Raw genomic sequence first — 22,210 nt, 5'->3', positions numbered from 1 at the left:
AAAACGTTCGAAAACCAAGGTATGACCGTATTGTAAAGCGTGGAGAACTTGTGGACCTTCAGTGATGTTGAATGAGGAGATTCAGGGTGGATGCAATAAAGTTAACCTGTGGAACTCCCTGCCACAAGAGATAGGGGTAGCTTGCAGAGAATATTAGATGAATTCATGGATACAGATATCCATAGCTGGCTCTGTTCTGCCTCCACAGTCAGAGGCAGCAATGCTTCTGAATCCCAGTTGCTGGAAACTCCAGGCAGGGAAAGCATTGGACTTGAGTTCGAATCCTGGTCACTGGTTTGCATTTGAGGCATCTGGTTGGGAGAAAAGGAAGAACCTTCTGACAGTAAGAGATTTAAGACAGCAGTCCTCTTCTCCTTCCTTGTAGGTTTTTAAGCAGAGCTTGGCTGAACACCTGTCATGGATGTTTGAGCTGAGATTTCTGCCTTGCAAGGGGTTGGACTGGATGACCCTCAGGGTCCCCTCTACAATTCTAGGATGCTGGACAAGGTGGGCTCCCGATGGCCTCATCTAGGAGGCTGTTACATTCATCTGCCGAGCACTGGCATTCAGTGGCAGCCACAGAGCATGCCAGGCAGCCTGGACGAAAAGGCGGCCAAGGGCAGTGCCAGCCTGTGAGTCAGAGGGCAGAGATTCCTCGTCCAGCTCCAGCCTTCCGCCCCCACCCTGCCAGTCAGCTGGTGACCAGCTCCCACCCCAACCCCCACGCCAGCTGCCGGAGGGGAGGGAAGCAGCTGCCCCCTGGCTTGCCAAGGTCTGGAGGGCAGTGACAACGGGCAGCTCAGGCCCCTTCATCACAGCAGGAGCCCTTCGACCGCCCCATGGAGCAGAGGCGGAAAGGGAGCCTGGAAGAAGTGGGACCCCAGGGAAGGCAGGAAGCCCCCCACCCCAAGTGGGCTTCAGCCAGCCCCCTTTTCCAGCCTGGCCTGCCTCGCAGGACTGATGTGGGGACCAGGCGGGGAAGATGGGAGAAGCAGGCAGCAACCTCCCTTTGCCCCTTGCCAGCCAAAGGACTTCTGCATTTTTCAGGAAACTCTAATTGTTGCCTCCGCGATTCCATTTGTAACCAGCTCAACGTTGTATTTGGTGTCGCATCCTGGAGCCTGACAGCCGCCACTCCCTCTTCCAGTTCTCTCTCCAAAACAAGGCTCCCTTTTTGTAAAAATCCACCACCAAAAATCCCCTCTCTTGTTGTTGTTGTTTAGTCATTTAGTCGTGTCCGCCTCTTTGTGACCCCCTGGACCAGAGCACGCCAGGCCCTCCTGTCTTCCACTGCCTCCCGCAGTTTGGTCAAACTCATGCTGGTAGCTTCGAGAACACTGTCCAACCATCTCATCCTCTGTCGTCCCCTTCTCCTTGCGCCCTCCATCTTTCCCAACATCAGGGTCTTTTCCAGGGAGTCTTCTCTTCTCATGAGGTGGCCAAAATATTGGAGCCTCAGCTTCAGGATCTGTCCTTCCAGGGAGCACTCAGGCCTGATTTCCTTCAGAATGGAGAGGTTTGATCTTCTTGCAGTCCGTGGGACTCCAGAGTCTCCTCCAGCACCAGAATTCAAAAGCATCAATCCCCTCTCAAAACACCTCAGTTCCCTGATTCTTAGAGCTGAGCTCTCTCTCTTAAGGCAAACCTCTTCTGCCAAGTCTTCATTCCTTTGACAAGTTACAGACGGGCATAAAATTGAGATCCATCTCGAAAATCACATTATTTGCAGATGGAGGGGGGGGTGGACACACGCCCAGCCCACTTTTTGCTGTGCTTCATGCATTGCAGAGGGTTGGACCAGATGACCTTTGGGATCCCCTCCAATTTCTACGATTCTATATGCCAACTTTGATTTGGGGGTGCTTTCAGGCTGGGAACAGGTGAGTTTTCTAGGGACCTGGGGGCAAATTCCTGACTTCTTAGCATTGAGGGGGGGAGTAGGAATCACGGAGCCACAACACAATATAAGGTTCAATGCAGTAACATTTTCAAACAACAGGATTTGGGGGAGCCTGCAAGACCCCAAATAACTGAGCAACAGGGTGGATAAAAATCACTGATTTTTAACAAATTTAATCAGATTTTTTAAAATTTAAATTGGATTTTTAAAATAAAATGCTTTTGCAGGAAAAACCTTTCTAAAGATAGTTTTCTATTTAAAATACATTATAGTCCAAAGGCTATTCATCAGGTTTTGCTTTAAGTTTTTCATGTGTGGTAAAACTCAGTCTAAGGTTGTTGGGGTTTTTTTTTAAAAAAAGTTTAACCACATCAGTTAACAAACATGGATACAAAGGTTCTAATGTTATTATTTTAGTTAAATAAATTGTTTAAATTGTTACTAAGGAAATGATTATTCTTCTCCTTCCATTAAAGTACAGCAAATATAAGCAGTTAACTTATTAAACCTGACAATAATTTCACAATTGTCTGTCTATGTATTTCTAATAGTATAACCTAATCTGTATTTTTTTATATAACTGTAAAAACTACTCTGAAAATTTATTATTCCAAAAATGAAACCTTCATCTGGTTGCAAATATTAAGATTATACCAGCAAGAATGAGTCTTTCTGTAAAAAAATAAGGATTTAAATCAAGTCTTACTGACTAGTGATTTAAATCAATTTGATTTAAATCAAATCCTCCCTGCTGAGCAACCATGCCCTCAGACAGATAGACCCCACCACAAACACACACCCCCAATCTCTTGGGCGAAGTTTGGCCCCGTCACCTGCAATGGGGAATCTGCTGGAGGGAGGCCAAGTTCCACCCACCCGCCTGGCACTGGGCAGCCCCCTGGGCATCACATCTTCCACACGTGCCTCTCCCAAGCAGATGCCCCCCATCAGCACCTGCCCTCTCCCTGCTCAGCTGCCCCAGCGACCAGCCCAAGGGAGGGGCCAGGGTGGCACAGCATGGCAAGATGCCCACCCAGGGGCACCTGGGCCCAGGCAAACTCAGGGGTGCCAGGTGCTCTTTTTGTGTGCAACAGGACTGGCACCATCTGCCCATCTGCCAGGCTCTCCTTGGCTTCCCTGGCAGGAGGGAAGTTGGAGAGAGTGGCATCAGCCCTGCCTCACACGGCAGAGTCGCCTGAAGCCAAGCAGAGGGAGCTCAGTTGCTGCTGGAGCATAAAAATAATAATAAATTTTATTTATACCCTGCCCTCCCCAGCCAGAGCCAGGCTCAGGGCGGCTAACACCAATAAAATCACAGCAAAAACATAGTAAGGGGGGCAGGATTTAAAATAAAGGTTAAAATGCAATTTAAAATGCAGCCTCTTTTTAAAAGTAGTCCATAGATCACAACCGTAAGGGGAGGGAAACATAAGGGTCAGACTGAGTCCAAACCAAAGGCCAGGCGGAACAGATGTCAAGTCCTGCTGGGCCCTGGTCTCTTGTGACAGAGTGTTCCACCAAGTCGGGGCCAGTACTGAAAAGGCCCTGGCCCTAGTTGAGACCAATCTAACCACCTTGCGACTTGGGACCTCCAAAGTGTTGTTATTTGTGGACCTTAAGGTCCTCCGTGGGGCAGAGCAGGAGAGGCGGTCCTATAGACTCTTAATCTCGGGGTTCTGGGTTCGAGCCCCACATTAGGCAAAAAGATTTCTGCATTCATTGCAGGGGGTTGGGCTAGATGACCCCTGGCGTCCCTTCAGCTCCAGAATTCTATTTTTCTAAGGCAGCAGTTCTGCTAGTGTCGGGATGTGTCTGCTGCACACAAGCTACGTGGTGGCAGGCACCACGGCCCCAGAGTGCCACGTGGCGCCATGGGGAGTGCCATGGGTGTGTGGGGAAGGGGAAAGGTGGCCCCCACATGTGGGCAGAGGGCGAACGTCCTTCTGAACCTGGGTCTCCACTGCCAGGCGGTAATGGTTCTTACGGCCAGGCAGATGTGCAGGATTTAGCCCCATGAGCAAGAGGACTCGCACTCAAGACCAGCAGAGGCAGCTGCCAGGAAGAGGGGTGCTGAAGCCCCAAGCAGCCCCACTCCCCACCCCCCGGCAGCCCAGATAGCAGACGGCAGCTCCCTCCTCGCACCGCCCCCCCGGGTTGGAGAGGAAAGAATCTTTGAAAACGTGACAGAAATGTCTTCTGTTGCTTGGAAACCAAACGGCAAAACCAAGCGAACCCCCTAAAATACTATTCTTAGGTTCTGGAGCGGGTGGTCGCAGACCAGATCCAGGCGCTCTGGGAGGAAGCGGGTTTTCTGGATCCGTTTCAATTGGCGTTTAGGCCTCGTTTGAGCACAGAAACTGCTTTGGTCTCCCTGCATGATGACCTCTGTTGGGAGAGAGAGGGGAAAATGTGCCCCTGTTAATTCTCCTCGACCTCTCAGTGGCTTTCAATTCCATCAGCCATAGGATTCTTTTGGACCGGGGGTGGGTGGAACCGCTTTGTGGTGGTTCCGGTCCTACTCAGACGGTTTGTTCCAAGAGGGGGGTGCTTGGGGGTGTTCTTTGGCCCCATGGAGCCTTCACCGTGGGGTTTTTGAGGACTCAATTCTATCCCCTATATACTGTTTAACATCTACATGAGACCACTGAGTTGTGTTATTCTGAGGTTTGGGGTACGTTGTCAGAAATATACTGATGACACACAACTCTACTTCTCCTTGACACCTGCAGGTGAGGCAGTGGAAGTGCTGGAAGTCTTGCCTCAGTAATGGACTGGATGAGAGCCACAAACTGAAGCTCAATCCAGATACGACTGAGGCTGTGTTAGTGGGTGGTTCCTCAGACCAGATGGCTGGGAGGTGGCCTGCTTTTGATGGGGATACGCTTCCTCTGAAGGAGCAGGTTCGTAGCTTGGGGGTCTTCCTGGATCCTTTGCTGTTGCTCGAGGCTCAGGTGGTCTCAGTGGCCCAGAGTGCCTTCCATCATCTTCAGTTGGTGGCCCAGCTATGCCCCTATCTGGACAGGGATAGCCTAACTACTGTAGTCTATGCTCTGGTATCCTCAAGGTTAGATTACTGCAATGCGTTCTATGTAGGGCTTGCCTCTGAAGACGGTTCGGAAACTTCAGCTGGTGCAGAATTCAGCTACCAGGTTGCTCAGTGGAGGAAGACGGTTTGAGCATATTACACCGATCCTGGTCCGACTGCACTTGTTACCGATTAGTTTCTGGGCCCAATTCAAAGTTTTGACCTATAAAGCCTTAAATGGCTCAGGACCACAATACCTCAAGGACCACCTCTCTCCATATGAACCTACCCAGACCCTGAGATCACCTTCCGAGGCCCTCCTTCATGTGCCTCCTCCATGTGAAGTCCAGAGGGTGGCAACACGAGGACGGGGCCTTCTCTGCAGTGGCTCCCCATCTGTGGGATGCTCTCCCCAGGGAAGTTCGCCTAGCACCATCATTACATATCTTTAGGCACCAGGTGAAAACATTTCTCTCTAACCAGGCCTTGGCTGATGAACATTCTATGGCCTTTTAAATCTGTTTCGGGGGGGGGGGGGCGAAGGGTTTGCTCTTGCTCTTGTTCTTATCATGCATTTTGGCTTCTCACTTCGCATTTCTATGTTGTGAATCGCCCTGTGGTCTTCAGATGAAGGCTGGTACACAGATTTAATAAAGAATAAAGAATAATACTACTATGGTGCTCGTTCCACAATAAATGGTGACCTATGAGATTAGGAAAAGAGATACGAGGGAGTTGCCAGTGCCCGCCCACCCCACAAAAAATGGGTAAGGCTGAGTGGCCAAGAAACATGTGGGAGGGTGGGAGGAAGGAAGGGAAGACTAGAAGCTTGTCTTTGACAGAGCCACAGAAGACGGGCGGGTGCCTGTCCCCACCCCCAGAACACTTGCCGCCTCCGGCACAAGACGAATTGCAAGAGACAGGCCAGCGCCCAGGAATCTGCCACACTCCAGCCCCCCAGAGCTGCCTGTGGGTCAGTGGAGCTCTTGAGCCACAAACTCAAGGCAGCTGCTGCAGGATCCAAGCACAGCAAAAGCCACAGAAACCCAGAAGAAAAATGTGGGGCGTTTCGTACTCTAGCCGTAAGAGCCCCGGGGAGAGGGTGTGGCTGGGAGCAACCCACAGAATTGTAGAATTGTAGCGGTGGAAGGGAACTCCAAGAGACATCTAGTCCAACCTCTGCCATTGCAGGAATCAGAGCCGCCTCCCTGCTGGACCACCCCACACTACAGTTCTCCCCCCCCCCCAGGACTCAAAGTCCAGGCTTCTTCAGAGACCCCCAAGCAGCCCAAACGAACCAAGCAAAGGGGCACAACCCACAAATCTGGAATGGAATGGGGAGGCCATGGGGACTGTGCAACATATATATATATTACCAGCCCTCTGCCCACAATACACTTTGGGGGGGTGCAGTGGAGAAGAGCAGAGTTGGCCACTAAGCCAGTTGCCCACTGTCTGGCACCAAGCAAAAGGCAATTTGTTCCAAGCCAAACTTTCCTTTGCAAATCCAGACTTGAGTGTCCCTCCAGTGAAGGTGGAACAAGCTGGTTTTCTGCTGCCTGGATTCAAAGTACAAGAAAGGAGATTCGGACTAAACACCTGGAAGGACTTTCTGGCGGGAAGAGCCATTCAGCAGCAGAATGGACTCTCCTTCCTGGGAGGTTTTTAAGCAGAGATCGGACAGCCATCCGTCAGGGATGCTTGAGCTGAGATTCCTGCATTGCAGGGGGTGGACCAGAGGACCCCTGGGGTCCCTTCCAACTCCGCAGTTCTACAGTTATACGATTCCCTTTCCCATGGTTAGCTCAGAGTTAAGAGTCCCTTAAATGGGAAAGGGCACAGGAGCAGAACCTGTTTCTGGGCCCCAGGACGGCTGGATGTCCCAGAGGCAGAGAGCGAGACCCCCTTGCAAGCCTTGCTCTCCTCCCCAGCCCAAATTGCAGAAGGGAAGGAAGCAACTTCTGCTAGAACTTAACTGTGATACAAAATTGCCTATCACACACACGGGAATATATCGAATACAGTCATACCTCGGGTTACAGACGCTTCAGGTTGCGTGTTTTCAGGTTGCGAACCGTGCCGAACCCAGAAGTACCGTAATGGGTTACTTCCGGGTTTCCGCGGTCTCACATGCACAGAAGCGCCGAATCACAACCTATGCATGCGCAGACGAGGTGCTGCGGGTTGCGAATGTGCCTCCCACATGGATCACGTTCGCAACCCAAGCGTCCACTGTATATTTAATTCAACTGAGATCTTAGGAAGAGTAAACTACAAAGCCAAAAGTTTCAGCTGTGTGAATTTGTCTTTCGCTAGCAGGAACAAAACAGAGAAGCAAACAAAATACTGGCCATCTGTACAGTTTTGCCAAATTATATACTGTATTTGAAAGAGCGGCTTAAAAGTTCTGTAAGAGCCCCTTTCCTTGATCCATAGGAACAGAGGTGGACTAAAAGCAAGAATGTCTCGTTTTGTATCAACTGAAGGGGAAACTGTATCCAGTTAATGACTAAGCAAAATAGGACTCCTAAGAGGCGCCACAAGAAGACCAGAAAGTATCATCCTTTATGTTGGAAACATCAGGCGAAGAAACTCACTTTCCATTATGGTGTCTCTTTCCCAGAGAAGAAGCTCTTAGGGGAAATGTGAGGCCACAAGGACACTGAGGCCCTCTCCTCCTGATGCTGACAGGGCCTGAAAGCAACACAGTCACCTCAACAAGTCCTAACAAGAATCAGAGAACCGCAGAATCGGAAAGGACCCCAAGGGCATCTAGTCCAACCCCTGCAATGCAGGAAGAACCCAGGATAAACGAAAGAAAGGCAAGCCAGTTATTGGGAGCTAGACGTTGATGCTGACCTATCGGAATGGCCCCCAGTTAATGGAGATCTTGGCTGAAGACTCCAGAGGAAGCTGGATGGTCGTGGGGCGAGAGGAGAGGTCCTCCTCTTTTTGAAGCAGAAGCTGGCTAGAGAACTGGAAGTGGGGAGCAGAGACAAATGGGGCTGCTCCCCACAGAGGGATGTGGAAAGCACCCTCAGAAAGAGCAGGATTAGGCCATGAGCTTTTTGACTTGTCTGGAGTCGGGTGAACAGTGAGGTGAAACCGGAAGCACCAAATCCCCCACGCTAGAGATCATTGGGAAAGGAAGCGGAAATAAAACTGCCATCATGCCATCTATAATGTGATTTGGGAGGCCTGCGCCCCGTTCTGTTTGCCTCTCCTCCAAGAGGATATCGCACAGCTGGAGAAGGTTCCGAAAATGATGGAGAAGGGGATGCAGAAACTCCCCTCTGGGGAAAAGTTGCAGCATTGGGGGGATTTTCCGTTTGCAAAAAAAGGTGAACAAGAAGCGACAAGACGGATGTCTATAGAATTAGGCACAGTGCAAAGTTTTTCTTCCTGTCTCGCAATGCAGCTTCGTGAGCCGCCAAGGAGAGGGAGATCCAGAACTGGCAAGAGAAAGTCTCCTTTCAAGCAACGTGTAGGGAACTTGAGGAATTTGATCTGGCCCACCTGCAGGGCTCCTCCAGGTCCTCCTGGCCTGATCACCGCTGGCACACACCTGGTGAACAGGTATGGCCCAGGTAGCAACGCCAGGGCTTTTCCGGTACTGGGGGCACCCAGCCGGCGTCCAGCGAGTGGCAAGGCCAAAGGAAGGCAATTCCTAAAGGCTGAGGACCACGTGGGTCAGGCAAGTCACCGGCTTCAGCACCCAGCCTCCCCAACGGGGCCACCAGGGACTAGACCAGCCAGCTGCTGAGGTGCCCCCCAAATCTGGGCCACAGCAATCTAAACATGGCCAGACCAGTCTTAGAAAATCAAATATATCAGCTAGGCGCCCAATGGCACCTGAGAAGCAAGGTTACAGTCAGCAAAGCGGAATGTCTACTTGCCATTTTGGGGCAAGATTGCTCTCTAAAGTCATTTTCCAAATGAGGGATTGAGTGTGACTGAACATCCAGCCAGTTCATATGACAAGGCTGAGATGGGTGAAGAGCTTTGAGAACTTAAAGAAGGAAAGTCCCTTGATCCAGGGACAATCCACCTATATATTGGCCTATACTGACCTCTTTTTCTTAAGGTTGAGAAAGATCATTCATAACACAGGGATATTCTTCGCGAGTGTGAACGAGGCTGGGGGGTGGGGGAAGCAAAGATAAGCCACAACAATTCACTTGAACATTGGTCTCTTCTCCTGCTCAGGCTGCACGGCAAAAGCATTTCGGTTCCTGAAATTCATTCTGATTGTGCAGATAAAATAGAACGGATAGAATTCCACAGGACGTGTTGCTAGTGTGTGAAAACAGTCAGGATCCAAGGATCCAAGGCGCAGGCACGCACCTCCAGGTGGTGGAGACGTCAGGCACCCTCCTGGAACTCAGGCATCTTCACTTGGTTGCAAGTGGCCAGGAGCCAGGTGCAAAATGCGCCTGGCGGATTTCGAACACAGACCCAGGTGCAGCCAAGGAGGCTGCCTTTGAGGAGTTCCCTTGGCTGCACCTGGATGCCACGTAGAGAGTCTGGAAGGGAAAAGGACACCCACAGAAGGATACAGGATGCGTGTGGGGTTCAATGCCACCCTCACCCCTGGACTTCCAGCATTGAAGGCCAGAGCTGGATGAGTCCTTGGCATAAGGCTGGCACCTGTGGGTTGACCTGGCATTTCCAGCTCTTGACAAGATCCCCGCCTCCGAAACCAGCGATGCCCCCTCAGTCCCAGGTGTCTCCTTTCGGGGGGGGGGGCCTTGCAAGGCTTCTCCCTTCCTACCAAGCAATGAATGCCAGGCCACAGACAGACAGAAGGCACCTCTTCCTGGTTTCTCCTGCTGCCGCCAAGGCCCCATCCTGCCCCTGGCAGCAGAGTGGGCATACTTTTGAGGCTCCTACCAGCTCCCAGCGCTGCTCTGGTTCGCCAGAAGTGGCTCAGTCCTGCTGGCCACAGGACCCAGAAAAACTGCCTGTGGACAAACGCTGGCTCCCTTGGCCAGGAAAGTGAGATGAGTGCGCAACCCCAGGGTCCTCCGTGAGTGGACCTAATGGTCAGGGGCACCTTTACCTTTTTACCAGCTCCCAAATAGTAGCAGGAGGCAGAAATCCCCCTGCCCTGATGGATCATAAGCAGAAGCTCAAATTCCACCTCCCTGTGTGGCTTCCATTCCCTGCAGCAGCAACCTCCCTCCCTCTCATCCTGCCAGCTTCTGCATGTCTCTTTCCTTCTTCTTCCACCCAGGGATGCTCAGGAACAGTCCAGACTCTGCCCTTTTCTTCACAGGGGTCCCCCCAAGTACACCCCAAGCTCCCCCAGATGCAGGTGGCCCTTCCCAGAAACCATCCTCTCTCTCACCCCACCCCCCCTTTGTCCCACGCCAATCTCTCACCCGGAATCGTTTCCTTCCTTTGAGGCTCCCCGAGAGCTCCTGCCAAGCAGCACAGGTGGGGAGGTGGCGCTACAGGTTTGCCAACCTGCCAGTGGAGCGCAGGTGCTGCGCTGCCTCAGGGCAAGGCTTTCGGAGCAGTTCCACGCCCAGGTCGGGCGCAGAAAGTGCCACCCGCCTTCCCTGCCTGACAACTTCCACTCCCCCAGGCTGCCCTTCTTAGCAAAGGAGAGAGAAATAGGGTGCAGGCAGAACAGCTGGCATGGCTCCCCCAAGAGCTCTGCCCCCAGAGCTCCCTGGCCACGCAGAACAACAGCAATGGGCGCAGGCAGTGCCACGCAGAAGGGCCTCCTGCGCAGAGAGACGGAGCCACCAGCAGAAACCAAGGGAAATGGAGGGTGCTGCCATCGCCACCACCGTCTCCATGGCACTGAGCCCCCCATCGCCAGGGTCCGCCCCAGAGGGATGCTTTCACACCCTGACCCCAGCCAAAGGCAGAAGGGCTCTCTGGCCTGGCCACTCCAGCCCCAGGACCCTTCCAGAGAGCACCCGCTGGGCCTCAGAGCACCGGCATGAAAAGAGTGCCTCTGAGCTCGTGCAGAGAGCGTTTCTATAACTGAAGCCAGGTTCACCGCAGAGTTTACCAGGCAGGAGAAGGAGAGGGGGGCAGCCTTTGGTTCCTTGGAGGGGTTTGGGGCCCTCCTCACAAACTGCCAAGGGTCCTTGCCTGTAACAACAGTGCCCAGTCAAGCTCCCAAGCCCAGGACCCCTGGCTGGAAGGTGGGTGATTTGGGGGCTGCCCACCTGTTTTGGGGGGGCCTTCCTGGGGTTCAGAATGAGCTGCTTTGCACGCCAGGCTCCACTGCCCAACCCTGGAGGTTCTCCAGACCCCCAGCTGGCCAACAACCCTCCATCCCTTTGGGGCGCATCTGGCAGCATCAACATTGCCAGTCCCCTCTCTGGCCAGGAAGGGCACAGCCAAGGGCAGCCACAGGCATGGGGTGTGGAGGGGGCACAGCGCCACCCAGGGAACCTGGCGCAAGAGAGGCTGGCTTTGTGCGAGGAGGCCAAGAGGGTCTCCTTTCTCCCCCTCCCCGCACCCAAAACCAGGGTCCCTTGCAAAGTGCCAACAAACTCTGCCAAGTGCCAAAGCACGTGGTGCGGTGGGGGGGGGGATGCAAGAGGAGAGAACGGAAGGAAGGAAGGAAGGAAGGAAAGGAGGAAAGAAAGGAGTGACATTTGGCAAGGGATTAATCACAGCCTCTCTGCAGAGCCAATAAAACCTCCCCCCCCCCATCGGGAGCTCCATTTTCTGCTGCAGGAGAGAGAGATGCACACATAACAGCCCCCCCCCCCGGGGCGGAGGAGGCGGAGGCGGCTCCTCTGGCAAGGCAGGCGCCGCACAGCCCCTTCGGCCGCATCCTTCCCAGAGCATCCCCGAGGCCGCGCGGCGCCTGAGAGCCCCCGCCCCATCCCTCGACCTCCCCCCCGGCGCCGAGGCCGCCGCCCCTCCTCCGCCGCAGGAGCCCCGGCGCCCCCGGCCCGCCCCCTCCCTGCCCTGCCCCCCCGGCCGGGGGTCTCACCCTCGATGGAGATGACGTGCTCGCGGATCTGGCTCTGCAGCGCCAGGTCGTCGACGCGCTCGACCAGGTCGTAGATGGCGTAGATGTTGGGGTGCACCGACTCGAAGCGCCCGATCTCGGCGCGGATGGCCGCCGAGTTGGAGAGGCCGAACTGCGGCGAGGGCGCGCCGCCCGCGCCCGACGGGCCCGACGGGCCCCCCGGCGCCGCCAGGCTCTGCTGCGAGCCCGGCCCGCCGCCCTGCCCGCCCGGCCCGCCCTGGAAGTTCATGGCCGGCGCGGGAGGAGCAGGAGGACGACGAAGAAGACGGGGAGCAGGAGGACAACGGCGAGGGGGCGGCGGGCGAGGCTCGACGGGGCGGCGGGGCGGCTCAGCGGCGCGGGGCGGCGTCCGGGGCTGCGGGCTCCCGGCGCTGCATGGCGGCTCCCGGCGCTGCTCGGCGGCGGCTGGTCCTCCTCCTCCTCCTCCTCCTCTCCGGCCGGCGGCCCCGCCAGCAGCACAAGCAGCAGCGGCAGAAGCGGCGGCGGCGGCGGCGGCCCCGCGTCACGCAGCCGCCCCCGCTCCTCCTCCCGCGTCAGCGCCGGGCTGGCACCGCCCCCGGACGGAGGGAAGGAAGGAGGGAAGGAGGAAGGCAGGAAGGAGGAGAGCGGCCGAGGGGAGGAGGGATGCAGAGATGCGGGGCCGGCGGCGAGGGAAGGAGCCGCCTGCGCAAGCCCGGCCAGCGCTTATGTAAGGCGCGCGGCCGCGCCGTCGGGGGGAGCCGCGCGTGGCCCTCGCCCGCCTTGCGGGGACCCTCGGAGGGGGCCGGGCGGGGGTCCCGGGGCGGCAGGAGCGCGGCTGGCAACGTGCAGGCCGTCGGGGCGAGGAGCCCGCTGGGTGGATCAGCCCCGGTCCAGCAGCCTTTTCCCGCGGGGCCTCCCGGGAAGCAGCCCTCCCGAAGGGGGAGCCGAGACAACGTGGCTCCTAGGCTTCGCTGAATAAAATATGGTGGGGGCGCCCTGCATAACCAATCACAAGATGTGGCACGTGCACACCATTTTAATGGCAATGCCCATCAACTTTGGGGGGCTCAGCCCCCTCAGATATTTTATTGGGGGGTGAAGGGATCTCGCCCCCTAGGAGATGGCTCCTGTGCCTCCAAGATGGCCTTCTCCACCCCCACAGCTTGGCCAAAGCGTCCTTTGGAAGCCCGTCACTTGAACTCTGTGCTGAGAAGCCCTTCCTCCCTTCCGCCTGCCCAGTTTGATGCCTCCAACAGGGGAGGGGGCAGCGGCTGCAGTTGGGGGGTGACCCACGCCGCCTCCAAGGCCAGGGGCGTAGCGAGGGGTGGGCTCCCGCTGAGGGTGCAGGCCCAGGGGGGAGGAGGCTTCACAACAAATTCAAAGAAAGATGGCAAGAGCCAGAGACTGAGAGAGCTCCTTGACCAAGAAGGGGGCCTGGAATGGGTCAGTCTCTGCCCTCAGCCCAACCCAGAGAGCGGAGAGTCCATTTCATTTATTTCAGAGACTTCTGCCTTTCAAAACACAGTTTTCTCAAGGCTTCTCACAACACGTCTAAAGCATTTTTGGAGTAGGAAACATCAAGATCTAAAATATTAGCAACAAATATAAAACAAATTTTAAGTATCAAACACCAGTATCTAAAATATTAAAAACTAACAGAACAGCATAAATCAGGCCAGCAAAGCAAGACGGGAATGGCAGATTCATAGGTTTTTTTAAACAACAACCAACAAAACACAGTTTAAAACAAAGAGGATCATTACTTGAAAATCCAGTCCATCTTCTCTCTAAACTCTCTAAATATGTTTTTTTTAATCACTCATTGCTTCCTTATCTTTAGTTACATCCAGGGCTTTTTTCCCAGCTAGAACTCACCAGAACTCAGTTCTGACCCCTCAGGTGGGCACCACTGCCATTATAAGAGAACAAGGAAGGCGTTCATGGTGAGTTCCGGCCCCTCTTTCCCCAGAAAAGTTGCCCTGGTTACATCACAGAACTGTAGCCTTGGAAGGGACCCCCAGTGTCTTCTAGTCCAGCCCCCTGCAATGCAGGAATCACAGCTGAAGAATCATTGGCAGATGACCATTCAACCTCTGTTGAAAAAACCCAGAGAAGAAGGGTCCAAAACCTTCCCAGATAGAACATTGAACCATCAAACAGCTTCAGGAAGTTCTTCCTGATGTTTAGTCAGAATCTCCTTTCTTGCAACTTGAATGCATAGGTCCAGATCCTGCTCTCCAGAACAAGAGAAAACAAGCACGCTCCCTCCTCCATATTGGGAGATGGCTCTCATATCTCCTCTCAGTCTCCTCTTTTCCAGGCTAAATACCCTCAGCTCCTTCAACCACTCCTCATCAGGCTTAGTTTCCAGCCCCTCCATCATCTTGGCTGCCCTCCTCTGCCCACATTCCAGCTTGTCAACATCCTTCTTAAATTGTGGCTCCCAGAACTGGACACAGTATTCTAGGTGTGGCTTGACCAAGACAGAAGAGAGCAGAACCATGACCTCCCTTGATCTGGACCCTAGATATCTGTCGATGCAGCCTAGAATAGCATCAGCTTTTTTTGCTGCTGCATCACACGGTGGGCTCATGTTCAGCTTGTGGTCCACTAAGACCCCTGATCCTTTTCCCCATGTCCTGCTGTCAGGCCACGTGTCCCCCATCCTATATTTCTGCAGCTGGCTCTTCCTGTCCAAGTGTAGAACTTGGGGTTCCTTCCAGCTCTATGATTCTATGTCCTGAATCAGGGATCAGCAAACTTTATCAGCAGGGGGCTGGTCCACTGTCCCTCAGACCTTGTGGGGGGCCGGACTATATTTTGGGGAACAAAATGAACGAATTCCTATGCCCCACAAATAACCCAGAGATGCATTTTAAATAAAAGCACACATTCTACTCATGTAAAAACAGGACGGTCCGGATTTAGAAGGCGATTGGGCCGGATCTGGCCCGCGGACCTTAGTTTGCCCACCCCTGTCCTGAATCTTCCAACCTTGAGAGTGCACATTGCAGGATACAGCCCCTTGTCTGTACGGGTCCAGAGTTCCCTGCTCCCTTCGGCTGGGGGTGTTGCCCCCAGCCCAATCCCAGATGGGCTGTCCAGAGATGCTCAAGGCATGGTTGTCCTTTTCACACCATTCTGGGCATCTGTGTGTGCTTCCTCCCCCCCCACTCCTGGACCCACGCAGAGCCTGCTCTGCAGGAGGAGTCTTGGCATTTATCCCTCCCCCCCCCCCGCCTAATTGCTGCATGGGATTACTCTGCCCAGGAAGGAGATGTGCTCACTCAACATGCCTCCCCAGAGAAGCCCAGTTTTGACCAGCAGCCCTGTGCCTTCCGGGAGATCAGCTAACTGGGGGTCAGCGGAGGCCTGCAGACCCAGCCCCCACCCCATCGCTGGCATCTTCTTCAGGCCCAGAGCAGCACCCCCTCCAAGTGCCTGCACACACATCCTGCAGTTAATTGGCACCAGCTGCCAGATCAGCTGGGTGCTAATTACCCCCAGGCCCTAATAGGAGGTTTGGGTAGCAGAGCCCGAGTGACTCATCCAGAGGGCAGCAGGAGACAGGCAGGGAAACCTCCCACAGCTGGCGACAGACAGACAGACAGACAGACAGACAGACAGACGCACGCACACAGCCCTCACACCAAGGCTGGACTGCAGCTTTTTTGCATTCCTCGGGCTGCCCAGGAGGAAAGAGCTCCCCTCGCTGGGTCAGGCCAAAGGGTGCCCAACTGACCCAGGATCCTGTTCTCATAGTGGCTGAACAGATGCCCTCATTGGGAAACCAGTAAGCGGGATCTGGGCACAAGAGCAACTCTCCCCTCCTGCCGTTTCCAGCGAATGCAGACCCTCCAAGTGCCCCCATATTCCAGGGACAGTCCCAGATGTACAGAAGCCATCACAGTTTCTGTTTTCATCCTGAAATGTTCTGCTTTTCCTTAGGACGTCCCTATTTTCATTGGAGAAATGATGGAGGGGATGGTGGTCTTCAAAAGCATTGCTGCCTCTGACTGTGGATGCAGAGCACAGCATCCTGGCCAGGAGCCATCGACTGCCTCTCTTCCTCCTCCATGAATTTCTCCAATCCTCTTTTAATCCCTCTGCCATGGGAGCACATTCACCCAGTGCTTTTCCAGCTGCACTGGCTCCTGGTGGAATACAGGGTCAGATTTAAGGTGCTGGTTTTGACCTTTAAAGCCCTTCATGGCCTAGGACCCTCGTACCAGTGCAGCTGGTATAGCACCGGGTGAATGTGCCCATAAGGAGTCTCGCTGCGGCATTCTGCACCCCCTGGAGTTTCTGGGTCAGTCTCAAGGGCAGCCCCATGTAGAGTGACTTACAATAATACAGTCTGGAGGTGACCGTCGCTTGGATCACAGTGGCAATCTGCGCCTCCATGGAAAGCCTTTCTCAGGCAGGAACGCCAATCCGCCCCCCCCCCGGGTAATTCGAAAAATGTGAGGAAGACTCATATGTGGGGGAAATGTGGGGAAGGCTCCAGGTCCATATCCTCTCCCCCGGAAGGTACTGTTTGCTTATTTCAAATGCATGGATGAAAGGGCTGTTGTTGGCTCTTAGCCAAGGGAGTTCTGCTTTGCCTCCATGAATTCCAGTTTCTGGAATCCGCCCTCGGGTCTTGCTTGCAGGTTTCCCATTGGGGGCAACTGGTTGTGAGAAGAGGCTGATGGATTAGATGAGCCAGCAGGGTCTCCTTATGTTTTTATCTATTAAACCTATTAGTTTCTCGTCACCTAAAACCGTCTCCAAGCAACATACACAGAAGAACACTATAAAAGAGAATTATTATTATCACCATTATTATGTATAGCACCCTTCCTCCAAAGATCACAGGGTAGTTCACAACATAGACCATTCTTCCCGCATTGCGCGGGACTGAACTAGATGATCCTTGGGCATCCCTTCCATGATTCTATAAAATATTAAAATTCCATGCAGCATATAAAAAACAAAAACAGAGAAACCCCAAACAGTGATCACAATGGCAGCCCAGGAAGGAAAAAGAACATGACGTGTCCCGCCTCCTCATGAACCAGCAAATGAAAATAAGGACTGGACTGATGACACCCCCTCCGCTCCAGCCCAGCAGTCCCAGAAGCACGGCCTTGTAGTGGGACCCCAGGGGCACGTAGTCCAGCCCCGGCAATTCAGAAATCACAGCTGACCCACAGTGGGACCAGCAGTCAAGAAGGCATTTTCTGCCCATGCCATGGAGAGAAACGAGGGGCTCGTCAACCTGGGAAAGTAGCCCACCCAGGAGAAGGAAAACTCTAATCGTAAACCTCCATTTGTGAGAAAGTCTTCAGGAGTGAACCCCGAGGTGCAATTTGTAGAGAGAGAAGACAAGGTAAGGAGTGATGTCCAGCGGATTGCCAAACAATGTGCCTGTGATGGCCTGGGACTCGGACTCAGAACCAGAGAAGTCTCAGTCTACACTGGATCCTTTGCCTCAGGCATCATCTGAACCAAGCCTGGGGCCTGATCCTGAAGAGTCCCAGTCTGCACAGGTTCCCCTGCAGCAAACACCAGCTGGGCCGAGTCAGGGGCCTGATCCTGCCCTGGCTCCAGATGCAGGGATGACCTCCTTGCCTCTTGCTGGGCCATCACTTCCAGCTGCTCCACTACCAGTTGGGTCAAGGGAGGCTGAGGCGGCCTCTGGGTCTAGTCACCCACCTACGTCTCCTGAGCTGCAGAGACTGAGGTCTGAGAGGAGGAGAGACCTGAGTACTCGCAGGAGGAGTGCTCACCTTCAGGCGAGACAGGGAGGTGAGTCGCCGGGGGATCAGAACCGGCCGCTACCCTGACAAAGATAAAAGGCTGTCAGACCCCTCCCCAGGTTGCGGGAGCAACATTGCTGTATGCCAGATCCTGCCCCTGTCCTTGCCTGGTTTCCTGCCTTGGCCCTTTTGGACTGACTCCCAGCGGAGCCTTCGGATTCTGGACCGGTCCTGGCCCACGTTTCACGGGTTACCCCTGGGCCCAGCACAGTGCCAATGGCTACTGGCTAAAGCTGTGTCAGAACTTCCAGCTCACTGCTGGCAGCGGCAACGCTTGCAAAATGTACGAAGGCATGAAGAAAGCCTTTGGGCAACAGTCAGGAAAAATGCACCACGGAAAACTTTGTCTGGAGAGATGGTCGCAGACTGCAGCAAGCCAATGAAGTGATGGGCAGAGCACTCTCAAGAAGTGTACCCACAGGAAATTGACAGAATCCAGACTCTGCCTGTCTTGGAATTCTAACAGGCCCTCCCTCCCTTGACCAACTAAAGAATGCCCTCAACTCTCAGGCATGTGGAAAAGGCCCAGGGCAGGATGGAATCCCCCCAGAAGTGCTGAAAGCCTGGTTCAGTTCCTCCCTCCTGACACTCTTCCACAGCCTTTTCTCGCAGTGTTGGGAACAAGGATCCGTGCCACAAGACATGCGCAACTCCAGCATTGTGACAAAGGTGACCACCATGACAGCAAGAGCTACCATGGGATCCCTCTGCTACTGGGGGGAAAGCCTTGGTCTGTGTAGCTCTCAACGGATTGTGGTCGCTCACCCACAGGGTTTATTCCGAGTCACAATGTTGTGAGCACAACATTGAGCCATGGTTGACATGATGTTCTCAGTGCGCCAGCTGCTGGAGGAATGCTGAGAGCAGAGACGCCCCTTGCACATCGAGGCCTTTGACCTCCTCAGCCAAAAAGGTCTCTTCACGTGGCTCCACCAGATAAGATGTCCACCTCAGCTTCACGAAACGGTGTCCTTCCACAAGAATATGCGTGGCACAGTCCCATGTGATGGCTCATCCTCAGACGCCTTCCCCACAAAGAGTGGTATGAAGCAGTTGGAAGATGGATGGCGGCAGATTGAGGTTGAATCCTAACAAGACAGAAGTACTGTTTTGGGGGGACAGGGGGTGGGCGGGTGTGGGGGACTTCCTGGTCCTGAATGGGGTAACTGTGCCCCTGAAGGACCAGGTGCGCAGCCTGGGAGTCATTTTGGACTCACAGCTGTCCATGGAGGTGCAGGTCAATTCTGTGTCCAGGGCAGCTGTTTACCAGCTCCATCTGGTATGCAGGATGAGACCCTATCTGTCAGCAGACTGTCTCGCCAGAGTGGTGCATGCTCTGGTTGTCTCCCGCTTGGACTACTGCAATGGGCTCTGCATGGGGCTACCTTTGAAGGTGACCCGGAAACTACAACTAGTCCAGAATGCAGCAGCTACATACCCTGGTACTGGTTTGAATTAACTAAATAATGTATTTGGTTTGATAGGTATTTTTAGTCTTGTAATTTTTTTTGTTTTATTGTTGTGTATTTTTCTTTTTTCCTCTCTATTTCTTTTATACAATACACATTTATTCTAGATGTTTGATAATTTGATTATGTATACTGTAAAAACTATTGTAAGTCTAGAAATATCCAATGTAAGATTAGGGTTTTTTTCTTCTTTCTTTGTTTTATGTTTTGCATGTAATGTATGTTTAATAAACGTAAAAACAACAACACAGAATGCAGCAGCCTGACTGGTGACTGGGAGTGGCCGCCGAGACCACATAACACTGGTCTTGAAAGGCCTACATTGGCTCCCAGTACATTTCTGAGCACAATTCAAAGTGTTGTTGCTGAACTGGAAACCCCTAAACGGCCTCGGTCCAGTAGACCTGAAGGAGCGTCTCCATCCCCATCGTTCAGCCCTGACCCTGAGGTCCAGATCTGAGGGCCTTCTGGCAGTTCCCTCCCTGCGAGAAGTGAGGTTACAGGGAACCAGGCAGAGGGACTTCTCAGTGGTGGCGCCCTCCCTGTGGAACGCCCTCCCACCAATGTCCAGGAAATAAACAACTATCTGACTTTCAGAAGACATCTGAACGCAGCCCTGTTTAGGGAGGTTTTTAATGTCTGCTATTTTATTGTGCTTTTAATATTCTGTTTGAGACCACCCAGAGAGGAGGGGACAACCCATCCAGATGGACGGGGTACAAATATTATTTATTTAATTATTATTATTATTATTATAATTAATTAAGCAGGGCTGTGGTCTTCTTGCCCCAACCCCCTTTGGCATATTCTTTTTCCTGCTGCTCTCCTCTGCCTTCCTGGGAGACCGAAGTTGGTGTCTGGCAATGGGGGTCTGCGTTGGGGTTCTGCTCAACCTGGCACATCTCCACACCGAGACAAAAGTGGGGCTGATCCTTAAGTGAGAGATGTTTGCAGATAACGTGGCCATGACAGTGCATTCTGAAAAAGCTCTGCGGAGACCCCTCAACCACTTTGCCCAAGCCTGCGGGGAGTTCGGCCTGACCACCGGCCTGACAAGGACCAAGATCCTGGGCCAGGACACCGCCAGCACTCCAGGCATCAGCACTGGGGGCCACACGCTTGAGGTGGTGGAAGATTCTGTTACACTGGGTGTGCTGGGCACAGGGGTAACCCGTGAAACGCGGTCCAGGACCGGTCCAGAATCCGAAGGTTCTGCTGGGAGTCAATCCAACAGGGCCAAGGCAGGACACCAGACAGGAAACCAGGCAAGGACAGGTACAGGATCTCAGGCAGGATCTGGCATACAGCAATGTTGCTCCCACAACCTGGGGCGGGGTCTGACAGCCTTTTATCTTTGTCGGTGTAGCGGCCGGTCCTGATCCCCCAGCGACTCACCTCCCTGTCTCGCCCGAAGGCCAGCACTCCTCCTGCGAGTACTCAGGTCTCTCCTTCTCTCAGACCTCAAGTCTCTGCAGCTCAGGAGATGTCGGTGGGTTACTAGACCCAGAGGCCGCCTCAGCCGCCCCTGACCCAACTGGTAGTGGAGCAGCTGTAAGTGATGGCCCAGCCGGAGGCAACGAGGTCATCCCCGCATCTGGAGCCAGGGCAGGCTCAGGCCCCTGACTCAGTCCAGCTGGTGCTTGTTGCAGGGGAACCTGTGCAGACTGGGACTCTTCAGGATCAGGCCCCAGGCTTGGTTCAGCTGCCACCTGAGGCAAAGGATCCGGTGCGGACTGAGACTCCTCTGGTTCCGAGTCCCAGGCCATCGCACTGGGTTCTCCTATAACCAGAAAAGTCTCCATTGATGCTGAGCTGGACAAGCATGTTGGCAAGGCAGCTCTGGCAATGGTTGGCTTCTCCAAAGGGTCTGGGAGAATGGGGTGTCCAGTATCAGGATCCTTGCATGTTGGTCATGCTGCTTTGTGGCACTGAGCTGTGGTCAACTCGCAACTGGCAGGAGCGACGCCTCAGTGACTTCCGCATGCACTGATGAGGGGAGAGACTCTGTCAGGCAAGGCCTCCGCCCACCTGCCTTGCCCCACTCTCTGCTTCTCAATGTGTATTGTATTGTTTTATGTACTGTGGCTTGCCATTGTGTTATGGATTATAGTTTAGATATTATTGTAACTATTGAGTGGATTTCTGTTTACCTTTTATATGTTGATATTATTATTTTATACTATTCTAATCATTGTTGAATGTTACTTTTTTGATGGAGGCTGCCTATTTTAAAGTTATGTTTTATGATCACATTTTTGTATTGATAGATTGTTATAAGATGTACATTTTTTGTTTCTTCAGCTTGTAAACCGCCTTGAGTATTGTGAGATAGAACTGTGGTATACAAATTAAAAATGACGATGATGCCCTGCAACCGAAGGATTGGGGGCGTCACACGACAGGACAGAATTCCAAACGAAAAAGTGCTCTCCCAAGGCAACAATCCCAGCATGTTCACACTCCTGTCTCAGCGACGTTTGGCTTGGTCGTGTCCGTTGAATGGAGGACGGCAGGATCCCCAATGGGGTGCTGCCTTCGGGCACCAGGCCAACTGGCAGAGCAACTCTGCCTTACCAAGATGTCTGCCAGTGTGACACAAAGGCTGGCAACATCAGTCCTGCCGTGTGGGAATCCCATTCAGATGACCCCAGTGCCTGGAGACAGGCAGGGAGGTCCTGCATGAATAGCAATGACCAGAGAAGGAAGGATGGCTGGGAGGAGAAAGGCCCTGGTGCATCTGCAGCAACACAACCGGACACCTTCGTCTGCCCCGGCTGCAACAAAACATGTCTGTCCTGTATCAGTCTCTGCAGCCATGGCAGGTGCTGTAATAATAATAAATTTTATTTATACCCCGCCCTCCCTGGCCAGAGCCGGGCTCAGGGCGGCCAACAGCAATAAAATCACAGTAAAAACATAATAGGGGGAAAAAGAAGGGGGGGAACCAATTTAAAATACAGGTTAAAATGCAATTTAAAAAGCAGTCTCATTTTAAAATAGCCAATAAATCAAGACCATAAGGGGAGGGAAACATAAGAAACACTGAGTCCAAGC

General features: G+C 53.5%; 1 protein-coding gene across 2 annotated transcripts in view; it reads right to left on the bottom strand.

Moving 5' to 3' along the window:
• The window catches only part of AGAP3 (ArfGAP with GTPase domain, ankyrin repeat and PH domain 3), a 101,067-nt gene extending 88,898 nt beyond the window's left edge, over positions 1-12,169 (bottom strand). For both annotated transcript variants that reach the window (XM_053409718.1, XM_053409719.1), the window contains exon 1: positions 11,887-12,169. In XM_053409718.1, coding sequence (XP_053265693.1) covers positions 11,887-12,154 — 268 coding nt within the window. In that variant the 5' untranslated portion in view covers positions 12,155-12,169. The remainder of the gene's footprint in view (positions 1-11,886) is intronic.
• Between the last annotated feature and the right edge of the window lie 10,041 nt (positions 12,170-22,210).

This window comes from Podarcis raffonei, chromosome 12 (genome assembly GCF_027172205.1).
Source record: "Podarcis raffonei isolate rPodRaf1 chromosome 12, rPodRaf1.pri, whole genome shotgun sequence".
Lineage (NCBI taxonomy): Eukaryota > Metazoa > Chordata > Lepidosauria > Squamata > Lacertidae > Podarcis > Podarcis raffonei.
Note: the sequence above shows the minus strand (reverse complement) of the source record. Positions and strands in the feature narration are given on the sequence as shown.